This window comes from Coregonus lavaretus, assembly GCF_964263955.1.
Source record: "Coregonus lavaretus genome assembly, chromosome: 35".
Taxonomy (NCBI): domain Eukaryota; kingdom Metazoa; phylum Chordata; class Actinopteri; order Salmoniformes; family Salmonidae; genus Coregonus; species Coregonus lavaretus.
Window position 1 is genome coordinate 11782264 of NC_140022.1, and position 22977 is coordinate 11805240.

General features: G+C 42.7%; 2 protein-coding genes across 2 annotated transcripts; one reads left to right on the plus strand and one right to left on the minus strand.

Moving 5' to 3' along the window:
- Positions 1-2188: 2188 nt before the first annotated feature.
- LOC311109656 (NLR family CARD domain-containing protein 3-like) lies at positions 2189-15294 on the minus strand. The gene is made up of 9 exons (XM_084152610.1): positions 15095-15294; positions 14691-14865; positions 14080-14359; positions 13809-13841; positions 6724-8464; positions 6385-6552; positions 5780-5953; positions 3915-3961; positions 2189-2974 (listed from the first exon to the last, which is right to left on the minus strand). Exons 3-9 carry the CDS (start codon positions 14348-14350, stop codon positions 2439-2441), a joined length of 2970 nt encoding a protein of 989 aa, XP_084008736.1. The 5' UTR covers positions 14351-14359; positions 14691-14865; positions 15095-15294; the 3' UTR covers positions 2189-2438.
- A 944-nt stretch (positions 15295-16238) lies between these two features.
- On the plus strand, positions 16239-22003 carry LOC311109566 (small ribosomal subunit protein uS9m-like; the record flags this gene model as incomplete). The annotated part of the gene is made up of 3 exons (XM_084152486.1): positions 16239-16342; positions 16959-17141; positions 21971-22003. The coding sequence occupies exons 1-3, from the start codon at positions 16244-16246 to the stop codon at positions 22001-22003; spliced, it is 315 nt and encodes a 104-aa protein (XP_084008612.1). The 5' UTR covers positions 16239-16243.
- Between the last annotated feature and the right edge of the window lie 974 nt (positions 22004-22977).

Consider the following 22977-nt stretch of genomic DNA (forward strand, 5'->3'; position numbering starts at 1 on the left):
ATGTAGAGGGGGAGATCATGTCTTTGATGTATTGACGCTGTCTGCTGCTGCAGCGTGTTAGGCTTTGGTTAGAGAGGAGAGGAGAGGAGAGGGGCATCACCCAGCTTATCTTAGAGGACATCAGTACAGGCTGGGGGAGGATGTCCTTGGACACGTTCTTATTCCCACAACACTGTATGACTACCTCTCTAACGGTCTATGTCTAACTTGGTGGAATCTTTACTAATATACATACTGTAGATACATATAGATTCTAGGTAATAATATAGTTACTACAAGGTATACTCCAAGGGAACCCATTGATAATTGACCGGCCATACACCAATGTGTTGCAACAGCCCCTGTAGTCCATTGTGATGTATAGGAGGTTCTCTGTTACATATCAGTGGGGTAAATACCAGGGAAAATGAGCTTGTGCAGACTGGCCCTCTGAGTCCATGTTTGTGGATGGACCATAATGGATTCTTAAAGCGATGAATCGCTTATAAGCATGACAGCCATGTTTCAGCGGGATGGGCTTATCCACGGCACAAGGCGCTAAGGATATTAGGGAATCAGCGTAAAGCGCAGAGGAGACGACGACGGGAATAAAGCCTTGGCTCGCTGGTAAGCCCTCTCCCTCCTCCCTCCCTCGCCAGCCAGACCAGCCTGGAAACGTACGTGGTGGAGATGATGAAGCAAGAAGAGTTGGCACACAGCCATATTGTGTGTGCATATCCCCATTATTTGTGTCTTTCATTTTGTGGGCCATAGCCTCCAATTAATCAGTGTCACTCAATCTGCTGCCATAGTGACTGGAGGCCATCGTTGTCTGTGGTGTCTTTCAGGATGAATGTCTGCTGGAATGCCTTGGTAGTCCATATGGAACAATGACTGGATTGGATGGAAGCCAATTTCCTAATGACTGAGTGAGGTAGCCTATCATAGATGTGCCACACGGTAAATGCCAACAAGCAACCAGGCATCCATAATATAGGCCCGATATATTAATTTACTTCTCCTTATACAGTATATCTCTTTCAGTCTAATAGTTGGGAAGGTATTTGTTATCTATTTATATATATTTTTAACTAAGCGCAGAAATCCTGATTAATAAATGGTGTCACTTGATAACACACATTACAAATACGAAACACTAACATTGTCTTGTTTGAAGTAATTTAATTACAACCTAGTGTCATGTTTCACAGTTTACACATGAAGAACTCTCTCCTCGGCACACACACACACACACACACACACACACACACACACACACACACACACACACACACACACACACACACACACACACACACACACACACACACACACACACACACACACACACACAATAATATCTTCACAACCCAATCTGCTGAGGCTCCCCTGTTCTGTCAGAGTGGGACTGAGGCAGAGGTATGATTTATGTGCCACCCCTCACCCCCCACTGTGAATTAGAGACCACGGGTCGAAACTATTTTTCTTTGCGAGCAGGAGCATGCTCGTGGCTAAAACCAGGGCAAACACCGTTTATCATTAGCTTGACGACAGCATTCCTTAGGCGAATTAACCACGCGACCATATCGACTGGCACGAGCCGGGAGTCTGCGCCCCTTCACTTTGATTAATCTCCCAGAATTCCCATTCCAACTCTATCAAAGTAATCTCAGTGAAGACACAGCATTGATCTCTAAACACTACACACACGCACACCACACAACAAGTCAAACCAGGTCTGCAGTGTACTTCTTTCCTCTTCTTCTAGATGCAGAAATTATCAGGACTTGCATACTACTTAATTAGCCTATGAAGTGATGTTTACCCTTGCCCATTCATGTAATGTAATGCTAGCACCTTACGGTCCATTCACAAACCTATTGCTGCTCACTGCCTTGTACCACAGTCTCTCAATAATATAAAATAAGTGTATGTACCAGTGGAGGCTGCTGAGGGGAGGACGGCTGATAATAATGGCTGGAACGGAGTAAATGGAATGGCATCAAACACATGGAAACAATGTGTTTAAGTTATTTGATACCATTCCACTGATTCCGCTCCAGTCATTACCACGTGCCCATCCTCCCCAGTTAAGGTGCCACCAACCTCCTGTGGTATGTACTACGTATCCTACTTTAGTAAAATATTGAAAGACGTCAACAGCACTTATGCTTATTGTATCTAAAAGTAGAAAGGAAAAAAACGAACATTCAAGAGACATTTTATTACAAACAATAAGGAAAAGCAATAACTAGATTAATGATTATAAATTAGAGGTTTTTACAGCAGTGTGGAGATTCTAGTTACAAGGTCAGTCAACTTTAGAGATGTACATATATGGTTACTTACTCATTCATGTCATGATTAGAGTGAAACACATCCCATCAAGTCACCCAGTTGTGATTGAACAGGAGTATGACTTCCTTGAAGACTCGGGTGTTCCTCCAGGACACAGGAGGCTATTCTACCTGACACAGGGTCACAGTCCCTGTGTCACCCCTTACATAAAACCCTGGGTAGAGGGGCTCAGTGAATGTAGAGTGGAATGTGTACAAGTGGGTCAGTGTGTCAGATGAGACGCTGTAGAAGGACAGAGTGCCGGCCGGCCAGTCCAGATACACTCCTACTCTGTTGGAGCGTGACGAGGGGACAGGTATGTCAGTTCTCTTATAATTGTGCCTGGCAGAGTAATTGTCATAAAAGCTGTTCAGATTCCAGGACTTGTCATTGGCTCCAAGCCGACTGTCAGGACCCTTTCCTCTTCTGCTGATTCCTTTATATGTCACTGCTATACAAGCCCTCCCACTGAACTTTACCTCCCAGTAACAGCACCCAGTCAGACCCTCTCTACACAGCACCTGTTCATAGTCCTCAAATCTCTCTGGGTGATTAGGATACGGTTGTGCCATCCAGGTCCATGCCACCTTCCTGTTCTCCTCAGACAGAGAGAGGCTTGTGTGTGCTGTGTTTGGGTCCAGCGTGAGATCACAGGCATCTAATGGGGAGACCAGATTGGAATATATTTGGGGGAAAAAACACTGGGAAAGCATGTATTTGAAAATACTCAAATACACGGTATTTACAGTGGCTTGCGAAAGTATTCACCCCCCTTGGCATTTTTCCTATTTTGTTGCCTTACAACCTGGAATTAAAATTGATTTTTTGGGGGTTTGTATCATTTGGTGTTTGCCAAAACCCATGTGGGAGACTCCCCAAACATATGGAAGAAGGTACTCTGGTCAGATGAGACTAAAATTGAGCTTTTTGGCCATCAAGGAAAACGCTATGTCTGGCGCAAACCCAACACCTCTCATCACCCCGAGAACACCATCCCCACAGTGAAGCATGGTGGTGGCAGCATCATGCTGTGGGGATGTTTTTCATCGGCAGGGACTGGGAAACTGGTCAGAATTGAAGGAATGATGGATGGCGCTAAATACAGGGAAATTATTGAGGGAAACCTGTTTCAGTCTTCCAGAGATTTGAGACTGGGATGGAGGTTCACCTTCCAGCAGGACAATGACCCTAAGCATACTGCTAAAGCAACACTTGAGTGGTTTAAGGGGAAACATTTAAATGTCTTGGAATGGCCTAGTCAAAGCCCAGACCTCAATCCAATTGAGAATCTGTGGTTTGACTTAAAGATTGCTGTACACCAGCGGAACCCATCCAACTTGAAGGAGCTGGAGCAGTTTTGCCTTGAAGAATGGGCAAAAACCTCAGTGGCTAGATGTGCCAAGCTTATAGAGACATACCCCAAGAGACCTGCAGCTGTAATTGCTGCAAAAGGTGGCTCCAGGTTGTAAGGCAACAAAATAGGAAGAATGCCAAGGGGGTTGAATACTTTCGCAAGCCACTGTATGTCCATGTCCATTCCAACCCAGGTCCGACACACACACACAGTCTATGTCCATGCGTTCAAAAAAATAACTCACATTTTTGGGGCCCTGATTTCAACCTGCACCCTCTACCATGGGCCACACTGTAGGAAAAACAGAGGAGCAGACAGTCATTTAGTCGCTCTCACACACACACACTTTACTGTAGACACACTAAGAGGAAGAATAAATACTGGGGAATCAGTGATTAGTCTGTTATACCAGATCAAATAGTATTTGGTTACCAAAACAAACACAAGAACTACAGTATATACAGTGGGGAAAAAAAGTATTTAGTCAGCCACCAATTGTGCAAGTTCTCCCACTTAAAAAGATGAGAGAGGCCTGTAATTTTCATCATAGGTACACGTCAACTATGACAGACAAAATGAGATTTTTTTTCCCAGAAAATCACATTGTAGGATTTTTATTGAATTTATTTGCAAATTATGGTGGAAAATAAGTATTTGGTCAATAACAAAAGTTTCTCAATACTTTGTTATATACCCTTTGTTGGCAATGACACAGGTCAAACGTTTTCTGTAAGTCTTCACAAGGTTTTCACACACTGTTGCTGGTATTTTGGCCCATTCCTCCATGCAGATCTCCTCTAGAGCAGTGATGTTTTGGGGCTGTCGCTGGGCAACACGGACTTTCAACTCCCTCCAAAGATGTTCTATGGGGTTGAGATCTGGAGACTGGCTAGGCCACTCCAGGACCTTGAAATGCTTTTTACGAAGCCACTCCTTCGTTGCCCGGGCGGTGTGTTTGGGATCATTGTCATGCTGAAAGACCCAGCCACGTTTCATCTTCAATGCCCTTGCTGATGGAAGGAGGTTTTCACTCAAAATCTCACGATACATGGCCCCATTCATTCTTTCCTTTACACGGATCAGTCGTCCTGGTCCCTTTGCAGAAAAACAGCCCCAAAGCATGATGTTTCCACCCACATGCTTCACAGTAGGTATGGTGTTCTTTGGATGCAACTCAGCATTCTTTGTCCTCCAAACACGACGAGTTGAGTTTTTACCAAAAAGTTATATTTTGGTTTCATCTGACCATATGACATTCTCCCAATCCTCTTCTGGATCATCCAAATGCACTCTAGCAAACTTCAGACGGGCCTGGACATGTACTGGCTTAAGCAGGGGGACACGTCTTGCACTGCAGGATTTGAGTTCCTGGTGGCGTAGTGTGTTACTGATGGTAGGCTTTGTTACTTTGGTCCCAGCTCTCTGCAGGTCATTCACTAGGTCCCCCCGTGTGGTTCTGGGATTTTTGCTCACCGTTCTTGTGATCATTTTGACCCCATGGGGTGAGATCTTGCGTGGAGCCCCAGATCGAGGGAGATTATCAGTGGTCTTGTATGTCTTCCATTTCCTAATAATTGCTCCCACAGTTGATTTCTTCAAACCAAGCTGCTTACCTATTGCAGATTCAGTCTTCCCAGCCTGGTGCAGGTTTACAATTTTGTTTCTGGTGTCCTTTGACAGCTCTTTGGTCTTGGCCATAGTGGAGTTTGGAGTGTGACTGTTTGAGGTTGTGGACAGGTGTCTTTTATACTGATAACAAGTTCAAACAGGTGCCATTAATACGGGTAACGAGTGGGGGACAGAGGAGCCTCTTAAAGAAGAAGTTACAGGTCTGTGAGAGCCAGAAATCTTGCTTGTTTGTAGGTGACCAAATACTTATTTTCCACTATAATTTGCAAATAAATTCATTAAAAATCCTACAATGTGATTTTCTGGATTTTCTTTTCTCAATTTGTCTGTCATAGTTGACGTGTACCTATGATGAAAATTACAGGCCTCTCTCATCTTTTTAAGTGGGAGAACATGCACAATTGGTGGCTGACTAAATACTTTTTTTACCCCACTGTATATGTTACACTGAGTACTGATTGATCCGAAACCTCTACATACTTGAGTTTCTCCAGTTTACAGTGTGGATCCTCCAGCCCAGCATAGAGCAGCTTCACTCCTGACTCTCTTGGGTCATTGTAGCTCAGGTCCAGCTCTCTCAGGTGGGAGGGGTTTGACCTCAGAGCTGAAGCCAGAGCAGCACATCCTTCCTCTGTCACCTGACAGCCTGACAGCCTGCATCATGATTTCACATGAATATCAAAAATGACAGATGCATTTTGCTTCTTCTCTCAAACTTGATATGGATTAAACTAGTGTCTAAAAGGTGATGTTCACATTGACTTTTGGATTATGATATGGTACTGTACATAGTACTAAACTATTTCAGACACTTCTAAACCATGTTGCTCACAAACAATGAGGAAAACAAAAGTATTGCTAAATAGTTATATTCCTATCAGCATGGCTACAATATTGCTAAAAAATAATAGCTAAATTAATTATTGGATACAAACATTATGTAGATTTAAAATGTTTGTTTTACATTACTTTTGTTTTGTTTTGCAGTATTGAAACGGAAAGTTAACTAAACTGAAATTGGCCTCTAAACACATGTGGATCTAATGAACAATTATTACTTGTTGAACAAGTACAAGAATATTCACTTCAGTGTCTCCAGTTTACATTGTGGACTCTGCAGTCCAGCAGAGAGCAGCTTCACTCCTAAATCCTGCAGGTCATTGCCACTCAGGTCCAGCTCTTTCAAGTGTGAGGAGATGAGGGCTGTGCCCAGCGCTTTGCAGCATCGTTTTGAGAGGTTACATTGATTCAGCCTACATTTTAAATGAGATGTTTAAAATAGATAATTTGAGGTTATCCAGCATGTTATTTGAGAAGTAGAATAGCAGTATACAAAAAAAAATATTAATTGAAATATTTCTTCCTGATGATCAGTATTTAAAATGTCCTAACATTTACATGTTCTGTCTCTTCAATGTACTCACAGAGCTGTTCTGGAGGCTTTGACTACTGGCAGCATCCTCAGAAGACACTCCTCTGATCTAAAGTATTTCTTCAGGTCAAACACATCCAGCTCCTCTTCTGAAGACAGCAACACAAACACCAGAGCTGAAAACAGTGCAGGTGACAGTTTGGCTCCTGAGAGACTTCCTGAGCTCAGGTAGCTTTGGATCTCCTTCACTAGAGAATGGTCATTCAGCTCACTCAAACAGTGAAACAGATTGATGCATCTCTCCGGAGAGGGATTCTTCCTGATCTTCATCTTGATGTACTCGACTATTTCCTCATTGGTCTGTGAGCTGCTTCCTGTCTGTGTCAGTAGGCCTTGTAGGAGAGTCTGATTGGACTCCATTGAGAGGCCCAGAAGGAAACGGAGGAACAGGTCCAGGTGTCCATTCTTACTCTTTAGGGCCTTGTCCACTGCACTCTTGTGTAAGTTCATCATAGGTTGGTGTTTCCGCAATTTCCACAAAAATGAGTTCTGTTGGACCAGTGGGTTTTTACTGCGGTTTATGAATGTGAGAAACACATAAACAGCAGCAAGACATTCCTGGATGCTCAGATGCACAAAGCTGAACACTGTCTTCTGACTTGTCCTCCCCTCCACCTTAAAGATCTCGGTGCACAAACCTGAGTACACGGATGCTTTTCTGACACCAATGCCACACTCTATCAGGTCTTTCTCATAGAAGATCAGATATCCCTTCTCCAGCTGACGGAATGCCAGCTCTCCAAGTTTGAGGACTATGTTGTCACTTCCTACGAAATTCGCTTTTGCTCTCATCCTGTCTGTCTGAAAGATCAGGAAGTGTAAGTACGTCTCAGTCAGGGTTTTGGGCAACTCTCCACTCCCTGTTTCACCCAACAGTTTCTCTAGAACAGTGGCTAAAATCCAACAGAACACTGGTATGTGGCACATGATGTGGAGGCTCCTTGATGACTTGACATGGTTGATGATTCTGCTGGCCAGGTTCTCATCACTAATTTTCTTCCTGAAGTACTCCTCTTTCTGTGGGTCATTGAAGCCTTGTACCTCTGTCCACTGGTGGATGTGTTGACGAGGGATCTGATTGGCTGCAGCAGGTCGGGAGGTTATCCAGATGAGAGCAGAGGGGAGGAGCTCTCCTGTGATGAGGTTTGTGATAAGTTTGTCCAGCGAGGCTGGCTTTGTGTCGTCTGTCAGAACCTTATTGTTGAAGTTCAGAGGAAATCGACTCTCATCCAGACCATCAAAGATGAATAGAACTTTAGAACCTTCCCCCAGTGTCTTTACTGGTTCCATGAAAGTGAAGAATTGATGAAGCAGTTCAATCAGACTGCAGTCCTTTTCCCCTATATTAGAATTAATTTGGCGAAAAGGAAGTGGAAAGATGAAATCAATGTCTTGGTTCTCCTTTCCTTCTGCCCAGTCGTGAATAAACTTCTGAACAGAGACAGTCTTTCCCACGCCAGCGATGCCCAGTGTAAGCCCTGTTCTGATTGGCTTCTTTTGATCAGGTCGGGGTTTGAAAATGTTGTTGGCTTCAATAGTGGTCTCTCCTGTGGCTGGTGTTCTGGATTCCAGATGTATGACCTCATGCTCATCTCTGACCCCTCCCCAGGCCCCCTCGATCACATGGAGCTCAGTGTAGATCTGGTCTAGGTAGATGAAATCACCTTCTTTTGATGTCCCCTCATATATACAGCCGTACTTCTTCTTAAGGTAGGATTTCAGTTTGTCTTGGACTGCAAGAAAAAACAAGGATCCAGTGAGTTTACTCTTTATATTACTGCCATGATAACTGTATGTGTTTGTGTGTGTACTGACGTCATTATGACGTGTTTTGGTCAGGTTCTTTTGTCAAACGTCTTTTTAGCAACGATAAATGATCTGGTTAACTCACCAGATAACAACCAAAATATGACGTATTTCACACGATGTCTCGATGTCGTCATGAAAGAAAACGTCTTTACCTGGTTGTTATCTGGTTGTTACCTGGTTATATCTGGTATACAGTGCATTCGAAAGTATTCAGACCCCTTCCCTTTTTCCACATTTTGTTACGTTACAGCCTTATTATAAAATTGATTAAATTAAAAATGTTCCTCATCAATCTACACACAATACCCCATAATGACAAAGTGAAAACAGGTTTTTAGAAATGTTTGCAAATTTATAAAAAATAAAACACATAACAACCTTACTTACATAAGTATTCAGGCCCTTTGCTATGAGACTCAAAATTGAGCAAGGCACACATCTGTCTATATAAGGTCCCACAGTTGACAGTGCATGTCAGAGCAAAAACCAAGCCATGAGGACAAAGGAATTGTCCGTAGAGCTCCGAGACAGGATTGTGTCGAGGCACAGATCTGGGGAAGGGTACTGAAACATTTCTGCAGCTTTGAAGGTCCCCAAGAACACAGTGGCCTCCATCATTCTTAAATGGAAGAAGTTTGGAACCACCAAAACTCTTCCTAGAGCTGGATGCCCGGCCAAACTGAGCAATCGGGGGAAAAGGGCCTTGTTCAGGGCGGTGACCACGAACCCGATGGTCACTCTGACAGAGCTCCTGAGTTCCTCTGTGGAGATGGGAGGACCTTCCAGAAGGACAACCATATCTGCAGCATTCCACCAATCAGGCCTTTATGGTAAAGTGGCCAGACGGAAGCCACTCCTCAGTAAAAGGCATATGACAGCCCGCTTGGAGTTTGCCAAAAGGCACCAAAAGGACTCTCAGACCATGAGAAACAAGATTTTCTGGGTCTGATGAAACCAAGATTGAACTCTATGGCCTGAATGCCAAGCGTCACGTCTGGAGGAAACCTGGCACCATCCCTACGGTGAAGCATGGTGGTTGCAGCATCATGCTGTGGGGATGTTTTTCAGCAGCAGCGACTGGGAGACTAGTCAGGATATAGGGAAAGATGAACGGAGCAAAGTACAGAGAGATCCTTGATGAAAACCTGCTCCAGAGCACTCAGGACCCTAGACTGGGGGCGAAGGTTCACCTTCCAACAGGACAATGACCCTAAGCACACAGCCAAGATAATGCAGGAGTGGCTTCGGGACAAGTCTCTGAATGTCCTTGAGGGGCCCAGCCAGAACCTGGACTAGAACCCGATCTAACATCTCTGGAGAGACCTGAAAATATCTGTGCAGCGAGGCTCCCCATCCAACCTCACAGAGCTTGAGAGGATCTGCAGAGAAGAATGGGAGAAACTCCCCAAATACAGGTGTGCCAAGCTTGTAGCGTCATACCCAAGAAGAGTCGAGGCAGTAATCGCTGCCAAAGGTGCTTGAACAAAAGTACTGAGTAAAGGGTCTGAATACTTACAGTACCAGTCAAAAGTTTGGACACACCTACTCATTCAAGGGTTTTTCTTTATTTGTACTATTTTCTACATTGTAGAATAATAGTGTAGACATCAAAACTATGAAATAACACATATGGAATAATGTAGTAACCAAAAAAGTGTTAAACAAATCAAAATATATTTTATATTTGAGATTCTTCAAATAGCCACCCTTTGCCTTTATGACAGCTTTGCACACTCTTGGCATTCTCTCAACCAGCTTCACCTGGAATGCTTCCAACAGTCTTGAAGGAGTTCCTACATATGCTGAGCACTTGTTGGCTGCGTTTCCTTCACTCTGCCAGCCGACTCATCCCAAACCATCTCAATTGGGTTGAGGTCAGGGGATTGTGGAGGCCAGGTCATCTGATAAAGCACTCCATCACTCTCTTCTTGGTAAAATAGCCCTTACACAGCCTGGAGGTTTGTTGGGTCATTGTCCTGTTGAAAAACAAATGATAGTCCCACTAAGCCCAAACCAGATGGGATGGCGTATCACTGCAGATTGCTGTGGTAGCCATGCTGGTTAACTGTGCCTTGAATTCTAAATAAATCACAGACAATGTCACCAGCAAAGCACCCCCACACCATAACACCACCTCCTCCATGCTTTACGGTGGGAACTACACATGCGGAGATCATCTGTTCACCCACACTGCGTCTCACAAAGACACGGCAGTTGGAACCAAAAATCTCAAATTTAGACTCCAGACCAAAGGACAAATTTCCACCGGTCTAATGTCCATTGCTCGTGTTTCTTGGCCAAAGCAGGTCTCTTCTTATTATTGGTGTCCTTTAGTAGTGGTTTCTTTGCAGCAATTTGACCATGAAGTCCTGATTCACACAGTCCCCTCTGAACAGTTGATGTTGAGATGTGTCTGTGACTTGAACTCTGTGAAGCATTTATTTGGGCTGCAATTTCTGAGGCTGGTAACTCTAATGAACATCCTCTGCAGCAGAGTTCTGTGTCTTCCATTCCTGTGGCGGTCCTCATGAGAGCCAGTTTCATCATAGCGCTTGATGGTTTTTGCGACTGCACTTGAAGAAACGTTCAAAGTTCTTGACATTTTCCGGATTGACTGACCTTCATGTCTTAAAAGTAATGATGGACTGTCGTTTCTCTTTGCTTATTTGAGCTGTTCTTGACATAATATGGACTTGGTCTTTTACCAAATAGGGCTATCTTCTGTATACCCCCCCTACCTTGTCACAACACAACTGATTGGCTCAAACGCATTAGGAAGGAAAGCAATTCAACAAATTAACTTTTAAGAAGGCACACCTGTTAATTGAAATACATTCCAGGTGACTACCTCATGACGCTGGTTGAGAGAATGCCAAGAGTGTGCAAAGCTGTCATAAAGGCAAAGGGTGGCTATTTGAAGAATCTCAAATATAAAATATAATATAATCATAATTATGATGTCTTCAATATTATTCTACAATGTACAAAATAATAAAAATAAAGAAAAACCCTTGAATGAGTAGGTGTGTCCAAACTTTTGACTGGTAGTGTATGTAAATGTGATATCAGCTTTTTATTTTTAATACATATGCAAACAGTTCTAAAAACCAGTTTTTACTTTATCATTACGGGGTGTTGTGTGTAAATCGATGAGGGGAAAAAACTATTTAATCCTATTTAGAATAAGGCTGTAGCGTAACAAAATGTGGACAAGGTCAAGAGGTCTGAATACTTTCCGAAAGCACTGTATCTTCTCTGGCCTTCTCAACCAGAACCAGTTTACTACCAGAATATGACACCATAATGAAGTCACCTGTCCATAGCCATGGGAATTAGGGATGCTGGAGGTGCTGCCGCTAATACATTTAAATACATTTGGCAAATGTATATAATTATGCCTGTACAGAAATAAATCAACAAAATACTAGCCTACACGAGAGAGCATAATCTAGCCACCAAGGAGCAATAGCTTCTTTTTTTAAATGTGGCTATTGGTTGCAATCAAGAAAAGGCCATTGTTATTGATCTCAGTTTGTCAGTGTCAGAGTGTAGCCTGTGATTTCATGTATAGTCATGTAAAACGATGTAGAATTGCATGAATTGCATTTATTAAAGCTCCCCCCACCCCTCGGTCAGCACCTCCAACTCAAAACATTATCCTACTGCTATTACCGCGTTCACCTGCTCGTCGGAACTTCCTTTCCCTAGTTGTGATGTCGGAAATACGACTGTTTCATTCATGTACTTTTTGGTCGGAACAATTCTTCAACCAATACGATTTTAGCTAGCTTGATAAGCTAGCTAACATTGCTAATAATAAAGTTAGTAAGCTTGCTTAACCTCTAACGGGATCGGTGTCCCTATATCGGGACGGTTGCTACTCAATATGCGATTTGTAAACAACGCCAACTTTCCAGGACATAGACATGTCTTATATGGGCAGAAAGCTTAAATTCTTGTTCATCTAACTGCAGTGTCTAATTTACAGTCACTATTACAGCAACAACAACAACAAAAAACATGCTATTGTTTGAGGATAGTGCACAACAACAAAACACTTTTGTCATGGCAACTGGTTTGATACATTCACCTCTGAAGGTAAATAATGTACTTACATTCAGTAATCTTGCTCTGATTTGTCATCCTGAGGATCCCAGAGAGAAAATGTAGCATAGTTTTGTTTGATAAAATCAATTTTTATATTCAAATGTACGAACTGGGTTCTACAGTTTGACCCCCTGCTGTCACCAATTCGGGAAATTTGGGAAAATTCCTGGCAGACTTGATACAAAGTATTGTGTAGTAATGTAATTCTTCACTGGATCAGTCTGAAACTTTGCACACACAATGCTGCCATCTTCTGGACAAAATCTAAATGACACCTAGATTCCTACATCACTGTCTGGCATTTACATTTACATTTTAGTCATTTAGCAGACGCTCTTATCCAGAGCGACTTACAGTTAGTGAATAAAATTTTTTTTTTTAATTTTTTTATACTGGCCCCCCGTGGGAATCGAACCCACAACCCTGGCGTTGCAAACGCCATGCTCTATCAACTGAGCTACATCCCTGCCGGCCATTCCCTCCCCTACCCTGGACGACGCTGGGCCAATTGTGCGCCGCCCATGAGTCTCCCGGTCGCGGCCGGCTGCAAAAGAGCCTGGATTCGAACCAGGATCTCTAGTGGCACAGTTAGCACTGCGATGCGGCGCCTTAGACCACTGCGCCACTCAGGAGACGTGCAATTTCTCTTGCATTTCAAAGATGATGCAAAACAAAATATCTAACGTGTTATATTCTCCTACATTAATTTCTCATTTCCACAAACTTCTAAATGTTTCCTTTCAAATGGTACCAAGAATATGCATATCCTTGCTTCAGGTCCTCAGCTACAGGCAGTTAGATTTGGGTATGTCATTTTAGGCAAAAAATTGAAAAAAAGGGTACGATCCTTAAGAGGTTTAACATTGACAATATGGTCAAACATTCTCCATTTGATAAGGTTGTAATTGTCAAAAACAGATTTGTTGTCATCTTTTGTCTGAAAAGGTCAAAGGTCAGTGGTGAAACGTCACAACCCGGCAACTCAAGCAACAACCTTTTCTCTGAGTTTCCCACTTGTAATACCGACTGGGAGGGTCGTCCAAGTGAAACTTCCCAGTCGGAACTAGGAATTTCCGATAACTCCGATACTATGTGAACGCGGCATATGCACGATTCAAATTCTGCCCGCTGGGTGCTGTTGCGTTGATTCATACGGCTTACCTCTGACTTCTAAAACCACTGGAGCACTCTGGGCTGAGAGGGAGAGAACGAGAGAGACAGACAGACAGCGAGAGAGAGAAAGCGAAAGAGAGAGCGAGAGAGCGAGAGAAAGAGAGAGAAAGAGAGGGAGATAGAAACAGAAAGCTATTTTAGTACATCAACTTTGTCTGGGATTTTCTGCAGCTTGCCATGTATCACTCCTTGTTATGCAAAAATAACAATAATCTTAAACGTTGTATAATTGTCTAACCTGCTGGTTCTGTTGTCTCACCCTCATTGTACTCGTTCTTTAACGTTTCAGCCAGTTGGTTCTGCTTCATCTTCCTCAGGATTTTCAGTGAGATCTTCACAGCTCCCTCAGGACCGTAGGTCTCCACCATCTTCTTTATAGTGTCCAGTCTGTCAGCATTCTCCAGTTGGCTCACTGGGATGTGAGGAAAGCCTTCCAGCACGTCCTTGGTCAGGCGCCATTTAAACATCCTCAGATCTGCTTCGAGCAGGTCCTCCAGAGTGGCCAGCAGTAGCTCAGGAACAGGAGCCATTTTGGATCACTGAGGATAAGACATGAGGAAATGATCTGTAATAGACTTTAGATACACATGACTCATCTGCCATGGTAGTCACGTAGCATTCTTAAAAGTCGAATGCATCCAAGCCAAGCTCTCTACTGGGGAAAAACATTACAGTCTCACTGTTGTAGCTGGTCAGGTGTATTAGTACTGGGCTGGAACTAAAGCCTGCACACCTAGCTTTCCAGGACCAGGATTGGTATTTTGTTGCGACTCAAGCTATAAAGTGTCTATAACTGGCATTCCTGGCTAAGTGAAAAACAACACTTTGAATATATCACTATCATATTACACACACGACCCAGCAACTTACAGTAGTGATCAGTAGTAATCGATTTCTCCCCTCTGTGTTGAGCTCTGCTCTCCATCCTGCTGTCTGGTGAACTGAAGGGAGAGTCGAGGTACAAAGTGCTTCACTGATCCACCTCCTCCCTGTAGGAACCAGTTGGTCCCCAACATTGTATCACCACTGTAAGCCTAAACATGTTCTAACAGAGAGAAGAATGTTGGGGAATATGATGTACATCAAACAGAATTAAAGTGTACACATACCCAAATATACTCACAGTTCACAACCCATTTCCTCATCATGTCCATCCATAAACCCTTCCTCTCTGCCAAGTACAAGTTAATTAACTACACAAACACTTCATATAGAGCTAATAAACTTGTTAGATAAAAAGTCAATTTAAAGAAAAACAATGTCAGAAGCACTACCTCCTTTTAACAGAGTCTGTACTGATCCACTTCCTCTTTGAAGACGTTAGACTGACACAAATAACATTAAGTCAATGTTCTCTTACTCAGTCCAGGCGTTACTACTCTCACTTACACTCTATAACCCTTACTCCATCCACTCACTCTGCCCTGTCGTGTGGATTCCTTTCTGAAATATTTACTTTATGTACTCATCTCCGTATTGAAGATGATATTATATTCTGTGGTCTCATAATAGATCCTGTGCAACAAATCGTGTTTTACTCTGTTTACTTCCTTCCCATTTCGGAGGAACTTACACAATACCAGGATACTGCAGTGGAAGAGTTTCTTAAAGGAAAAGTTCAGTATTTTAACATTTGGAAACTACCAATGGTGGAAACTCTCTCCAGCCAATGCCTACAACAATCCTATATGGTTTTAAATCAATGACGGGGAGTGTGCAAGTGTCCAACACTTCTGTTACAGCTAAAGCATAGTGAAGATTTGTATTATAGTATACTTCTGTATAGTTGTACAGTTGTTTGTATAGTTTTATAGTTGTTTAGTTGTATGGTTGTAAAGTTGTATGGTGGTTTGCATAGTTTTATAGTTGTACAGTTTTATAGTTGTAGAGCTGTATGCTATTTAACAACAAAAAAATCCCTCACCATGTCAACAAATCGTTCTACAGTCTATGTGGTTAGATAGCTCAGAGTGTCTGCTCTTTACTATAGCTTTCAGCTTGGATTAATTGTTGTGGCTCATCTGAACAGATGTAGTAGGGTTGGGTGATTTCATACCATTTTAAATGTTCCCTACTAATTAGGGTCCCACAGGAAACGTTGACCAAAATTATGATTCCTTCCCGCATATTGCTTAATTATGAATAATAATAAAATCACATATTTGGTATAATACCTATCCTTTCAACTAATTGTAGAATACAACAAAGGGACTGAACAACCTATACATTTTTTACAGTTATTCTATGGATTTATCAAATATGGTTATTGTTTTGTATAATCAAATACTTTGTATCCGAATCTGGACAGATATACTGTCAGAAATGAAATGTAGTGACATTGTAACAGTTACATTGTAACACAAACGCAAATACATTTGCTATCGACGTACTTCCTGTTTTCACGAGAGCGTCGTTCAGCAAACATGGCGGCCTCCAATGGGAGAACCGTGGGATCTTTTCTCTGGAAATGCGGCAATTGCTGCTACAATTTTAACACAGTCTCGTCAAATTTAACACGTCAGGTAAAGCCAAGAGTTTCATTCGGCATGTTTTCACTTTTTCACGTTAATGACAACGGGGCTGCACGAGTTGCACTGCAGAGAAGGGCTGAGTCGTCCTTGAATTAGCTAAGCGCTAGCAGCAATGCACTGCCTTGTCAGCTGGCTCACATGTAAACTGTCATTGAAGTTAGACAGTCAGCTAGTTGACGTTCTAGATATTGTTCTTCTTGTCTCAACATGCATGCCATAATGGACATAGCTAGCTACATGAACATAGTGGTCATACAAGTCGCAATATTTTGGTTTAGTAGAACGTTAGTTAGCTAAGCCTCCAGAACTTGTTTATATAGCTAGCTCGCTAGCTATACTATGTTAGCCCAATGTGAGTCCCATGTACTAGTGGATACCTTGCTGTCAAATGCACATCAGTTGGTCTATTTGTCAATGCCAAATCGCACCCTTTCAGACTAATTTAATGCACCTAAAATACCAGAGCCACCTGCAGAGATTGTCTATTAGCCAAGATAACTGACATTAATCTATCCCTGTCAAAACCAAGGCCCAGGGTTATAAAAGCACCAGTTCTATACTACAGTATGTATCCTAACATAAGAACCTCCTCTCTCCCCCACCCCAGGTGCTGTCCAGACAGCTATGTGTGAGCTCTGTGCTCCACAGGAAGAACCTGGCTGCAGCAGGCCCAGAGAAGTTCTCAGAGGAGTTCATCAAGAAGCAGGTGGAGGAGTTCAACATCGGGAAGAGACATCTAGCCAACATGATGGGAGAGGACCCTGAGACCTTCACTCAGGGGGACATTGATGTAAGAAAGACTGCACTGATGTGTAACGAGGGGTGTACAACTCCTATCTTTTGCTGGGGGGATGCAGTGTAAACGCTAGAGGGATGCAGTGTAATGCTGTTTTTTGTCCTTACCCTACATTTACATTTACATTTACGTCATTTAGCAGACACTCTTATCCAGAGCGACTTACCCTACAATCAGAGACTGATTCATACCTCAATAAGTCTATGGTGTCCACCCTCAAAACTCAATTGAGATATGCATGGCACCTTATTTAGAGTAGATAAATTATGCTATCTTTCACAGAGGAGATGTCGCATGCATTTAAGGTGGTTTTCCAGCTATATTAGCCTAATTCCCCAACAGTAGTTGAGAACCCACTCTGGTCTGTCTCCACATGCCATCAGCAGCATCTGGTGGAGCCGATCACACAGACAGACACTCTAACAGTCACCAGCAGAGGCCAGCACTGTGTAATGTGGTGTGTCCAGTCTATTAGCAACGCCTAACACACACACACAGACATCTCATGTTTTATTCATTATGAAGGGAGAATGCATTAGCTTCATTTGCCCCACTCATTTAGTTTGATTTCCCATGATTCTTCACTTCCTGGCGGTCTCTAAACCTCATTCTATGTAATGAACAGAACTGTTAGCACTTAGCTGTGTAAAACAGTTTGTGGTCATACGCACATCCTTAAAACACCTAGGTGCTGGGCTAAGGAAGTATAATTGAAATGAACAGAAAGTCCCTCACACTGAATTTTCCCCCAATTACTACCTTTAATGACAACGTTTCGATCCAACACGGATCTTCGTCAGGTCAAGCAGACTGCGTGATCCCATCCCCAAATATATCCACATTTCACCCCACATAGTCATTCGTGGGTTTGTATGCTATACAACACATGGCTTTACAAAAAGCAACACTTTATGCATATTAAATAATCAGTGAGGTAGGTACATCAATAATTAAATTAATATGTACAATCAGGCCGGGTTTGAACCTAGACAGCAGTAAGGGAAGATTACATTAAAAACTCAAACACCCACCCACTTTACCATTATGCGTGGGACGCACCGTAGCCGTGCATATAATTAGAGTGACCTACAGTACCAGTCAAAAGTTTGGACATACCTACTCATTCCAGGGTTTTTCTTTATTTTTACTATTTTGTACATTGTAGAATAATAGTGAAGACATCAAAACTATGAAAACACACAAATGGAATCATGTAGTAACCAAAAAAGTGTTAAACAAATCAAAATATATTTTATATTTGAGATTCTTCAAATAGCCACCCTTTGCCTTGATGACAGCTTTGCACATTCTTGGCATTCTCTCAAACAGCTTCATGAGGTAGTCACCTGGAATGCATTTCAATTAACAGGTGTGCCTTCTTAAAAGTTAATTTGTGGAATTTCTTTCCTTCTGAATGCATTTGAGCCAATCAGTTTTGTTGTGACAAGGTATGGGGGTATACAGAAGATAGCCCTATTTGGTAAAAGACCAAGTCCATATTATGGCAAGAATAGCTCAAATAAGCAAAGAGAAACGACAGTCCATTATTACTTTAAAACATGAAGGTCAGTCAATCCGTAACATTTCAAGGATGTCATACGCACATCCTTAAAACACCTAGGTGCTGGGCTAAGGAAGTATAATTGAAATGAACAGAAAGTCCCTCACACTGAATTTTCCCCCAATTACTACCTTTAATGACAACGTTTCGATCCAACACGGATCTTCGTCAGGTCAAGCAGACTGCGTGATCCCATCCCCAAATATATCCACATTTCACCCCACATAGTAATTCGTGGGTTTGTATGCTATACAACACATGGCTGTACAAAAAGCAACACTTTATGCATATTAAATAATCAGTGAGGTAGGTACATCAATAATTAAATTAATATGTACAATCAGGCCGGGTTTGAACCTAGACAGCAGTAAGGGAAGATTACGTTAAAAACTCAAACACCCACCCACTTTACCATTATGCGTGGGACGCACCGTAGCCGTGCATATAATTAGAGTGACCTACAGTACCAGTCAAAAGTTTGGACATACCTACTCATTCCAGGGTTTTTCTTTATTTTTACTATTTTGTACATTGTAGAATAATAGTGAAGACATCAAAACTATGAAAACACACAAATGGAATCATGTAGTAACCAAAAAAGTGTTAAACAAATCAAAATATATTTTATATTTGAGATTCTTCAAATAGCCACCCTTTGCCTTGATGACAGCTTTGCACATTCTTGGCATTCTCTCAAACAGCTTCATGAGGTAGTCACCTGGAATGCATTTCAATTAACAGGTGTGCCTTCTTAAAAGTTAATTTGTGGAATTTCTTTCCTTCTGAATGCATTTGAGCCAATCAGTTTTGTTGTGACAAGGTATGGGGGTATACAGAAGATAGCCCTATTTGGTAAAAGACCAAGTCCATATTATGGCAAGAATAGCTCAAATAAGCAAAGAGAAACGACAGTCCATTATTACTTTAAAACATGAAGGTCAGTCAATCCGTAACATTTCAAGAACATTGAACGTTTCTTCAAGTGCAGTCGCAAAAACCATCAAGCGCTATGATGAAACTGGCTCTCATGAGGACCTCCACAGGAATGGAAGACCCAGAGTTAACTCTGCTGCAGAGGATAAGTTAATTAGAGTTGCCACCCTCAGAAATTGCAGCCCAAATAAATGCTTCACAGAGTTTAAGTAACAGACACATCTCAACATCAACTGTTCAGAGGGGACTGTGTGAATCAGGCCTTCATGGTCGAATTGCTGCAAAGAAACCACTACTAAAGGACACCAATAAGAAGAAGAGACCTGCTTGGGCCAAGAAACACGAGCAATATACATTAGACCAGTGGAAATTGGTCCTTTGGTCTGGAGTCAAAATTTGAGATTTTTGGTTCCAACCGCCGTGTCTTTGTGAGATGCGGTGTGGGTGAACGGATGATCTCCGCATGTGTATTTCCCACTGTAAAGCATGGAGGAGGAGGTGTTATGGTGTGGGGGTGCTTTGCTGGTGACACTGTCTGATTTATTTAGAATTCAAGGCACAGTTAACCAACATGGCTACCACAGCATTCTACAGCGATACGCCATCCCATCTGGTTTGGGCTTAGTGGGACGATTATTTGTTTTTCAACAGGACAATGACCCAACACACCTCCAGGCTGTGTACAGGCTATTTTACCAAGAAGGAGAGTGATGGAGTGCTGCATCAGATTACCTGGCCTCCACAATCCCCCGACCTCAACCCAATGGAGATGGTTTGGGATGAGTCAGACCGCAGAGTGAAAGAAAAGCAGCCAAGAAGTGCTCAGCATATGTGGGAACTCCTTCAAGACTGTTGGAAAAGCATTCCAGGTGAAGCTGGTTGAGAGAATGCCAAGAGTGTGCAAAGCTGTCATCAAGGCAATGGGTGGCTATTTGAAGATTCTCAAATATAAAATATACTTTGATTTGTTTAACACTTTTTTTGGTTACTACATGATTCCATATGTGTTAATTCATAATTTTGATGTCTTCACTATTATTCTACAATGTAAAAAATAGTAAAGATAAAGAAAAACCCTTGAATGAGTAGGTGTGTCCAAACTTTTGACTGGTCGTGTACTTCAAAACAACTTGTGTACCTCTAATATTCTGGTATACATAAGATGTGCACATATAGTCATTATGAAAATATACAATAACACCTGGATCTGATCACACAGACAGACTCTAAGTCACCAGCAGGGCCCAGCACTGTGTAATGTGGTGTGTCCACTGTATTAGCAACGCCTAACACACATCCCATGTTTTATTCATTACAAAGAGGGAATGAATTAGCTTCGTTTGCCCCACTCATTTAGTTTGATTTCCCATGATTCTTCACTTCCTGGCGGTCTCTAACCCTCATCCTATCTAATGAATAGAGCTGTTAGCAGTGGGCTGTCTAACAGGAAGGGACATGGAGCGTTCCGTTCTCAGATGAGTGGAGGAGAGGGAGAGAGGTGGAGACTGGAGGGGGAATGGGGGAGACTGGAGAGGGTATGGGGGAGACTGGAGAGGGAATGGATAAGACTTGAGGGGGAGGGGGGAGACTGGAGGGGGTATGGGGAAACTGGAGGGGGGAATGGGGGAGACTGTAGGGGGAATTAGGGGAGACTCGAGGGGAAATGGGGAGACTTGCACCTGTGTGTTGTTGTTGACTCTGGTTCAGTTGACTGTGGTTCAGTTGACTGTGGTTCAGTTGACTCTGATTCAGTTGACTCTGGTTCAGTTGACTGTGGTTCAGTTGACTGTGGTTCAGTTGACTCTGGTTCAGTTGACTGTGGTTCAGTTGACTCTGTTTCAGTTGACTGTGGTTCAGTTGACTCTGATTCAGTTGACGTGACATCCCTATTAGTGCAAACAATGGAGGTGTTAGCAGTTGAGATAAGAAAAGTGAAACTTAGTTTCTAAAGTAACCACTGTGCAGAAACTATTGTGTACCAGTACTCTCTTTCCGCTCTCTCTCTCTCGCTCTCTCTCTTGTTTATTGACATCGATGGAGTTTAGACAGAGTGGAGGAATCTAGAGTACTGTGAACAACACTGTGAAATGTGTGGCAGGGAGAAGGTCTCTCCTTTCCCCCCTCTCTGTCTCTCCCTAGGGGACTCTGCCATATTGCAGCCTAGGGTATGAAATGAACAGGTGCTGCCTTCATCTGGCATAGTGTTCCACTCTCCTCCTCCCCTGTCTTCTTTTTTTATACCTCCCACTCACCTGGCTCTCTCTCTTCCACCTCTCACTCTCCTTCCCGCCCTCCCTCTCTCTCTCTTTGATTCCCCTCGTGTTGACAGCCCAAAAGGCTGCAGCATGATTTCTCCTTCTAGCAGCTGTTCCCTCTCTTAATTGAGCAGACAGAGTGAAGGTGGAAAATAAGTTAAAGATGAGGGAGAGGAAGGATGAACAGCCTGGCTGGAGAAGAGTGGCAGGGTGGACACTACCTGTCTGTCCCCCTCTCCTGCCACACAGAAACGCACACACACACCTTCAGACTCACTCTCCCACACACACCCTTCCCTGTCAAGAGTAGGACCATCTGTAGCAGCACTAATGACCTGGCTCCACTCTGCTGCCTTCACAAGGAGACTGGCTGTGAGTGTGTGAACTTAGGGTGAACTGGTGACTCTAGTCTGTCCTCTGGTTCCTGTCACCTAGCTGTTAGTTTGTTCTCTCTCTCTCCCCTCTAACCTTCACTGCCTCTCTCTAGGAACTTCCCTCTAGCCTTTATCTGAACTCTTACAAGACTTGAGCGTCTCCTCTCTAACCTGTTAGCTAAGCCTGCTACTGTCATTTACCCCTGTTCAGATCTAGCTGTTTAAACTAAAGGTTTCTCCCTGTTCAGATCTAGCTGTTTAAACTAAAGGTTTCTCCCTGTTCAGATCTAGCTGTTTAAACTAAAGGTTTCTCCCTGTTCAGATCTAGCTGTTTAAACTAAAGGTTTCTCCCTGTTCAGATCTAGCTGTTTAAACTAAAGGTTTCTCCCTGTTCAGATCTAGCTGTTTAAACTAAAGGTTTCTCCCTGTTCAGATCTAGCTGTTTAAACTAAAGGTTTCTCCCTGTTCAGATCTAGCTGTTTAAACTAAAGGTTTCTCCCTGTTCAGATCTAGCTGTTTAAACTAAAGGTTTCTCCCTGTTCAGATCTAGCTGTTTAAACTAAAGGTTTCTCCCTGTTCAGATCTAGCTGTTTAAACTAAAGGTTTCTCCCTGTTCAGATCTAGCTGTTTAAACTAAAGGTTTCTCCCTGTTCAGATCTAGCTGTTTAAACTAAAGGTTCTCCCTCAATCTTTGGGATATGTTATTT

Bases quoted from the DNA above. Each gene is read 5' to 3' on its own strand.
- LOC311109656 (XM_084152610.1), bottom strand. From the start codon at position 14,350: ATGGCTCCTGTTCCTGAGCTACTGCTGGCCACTCTGGAGGACCTGCTC. The intron at 8,465-13,808 runs GTAAGCCGTATG...TTTTTCTTGCAG, and splicing joins AGTGGTTTTAGAAGTCAGAG to TCCAAGACAAACTGAAATCC. The intron at 6,553-6,723 runs GTGAGTACATTG...TTTAAAATGTAG, and splicing joins AAAGCCTCCAGAACAGCTCT to GCTGAATCAATGTAACCTCT.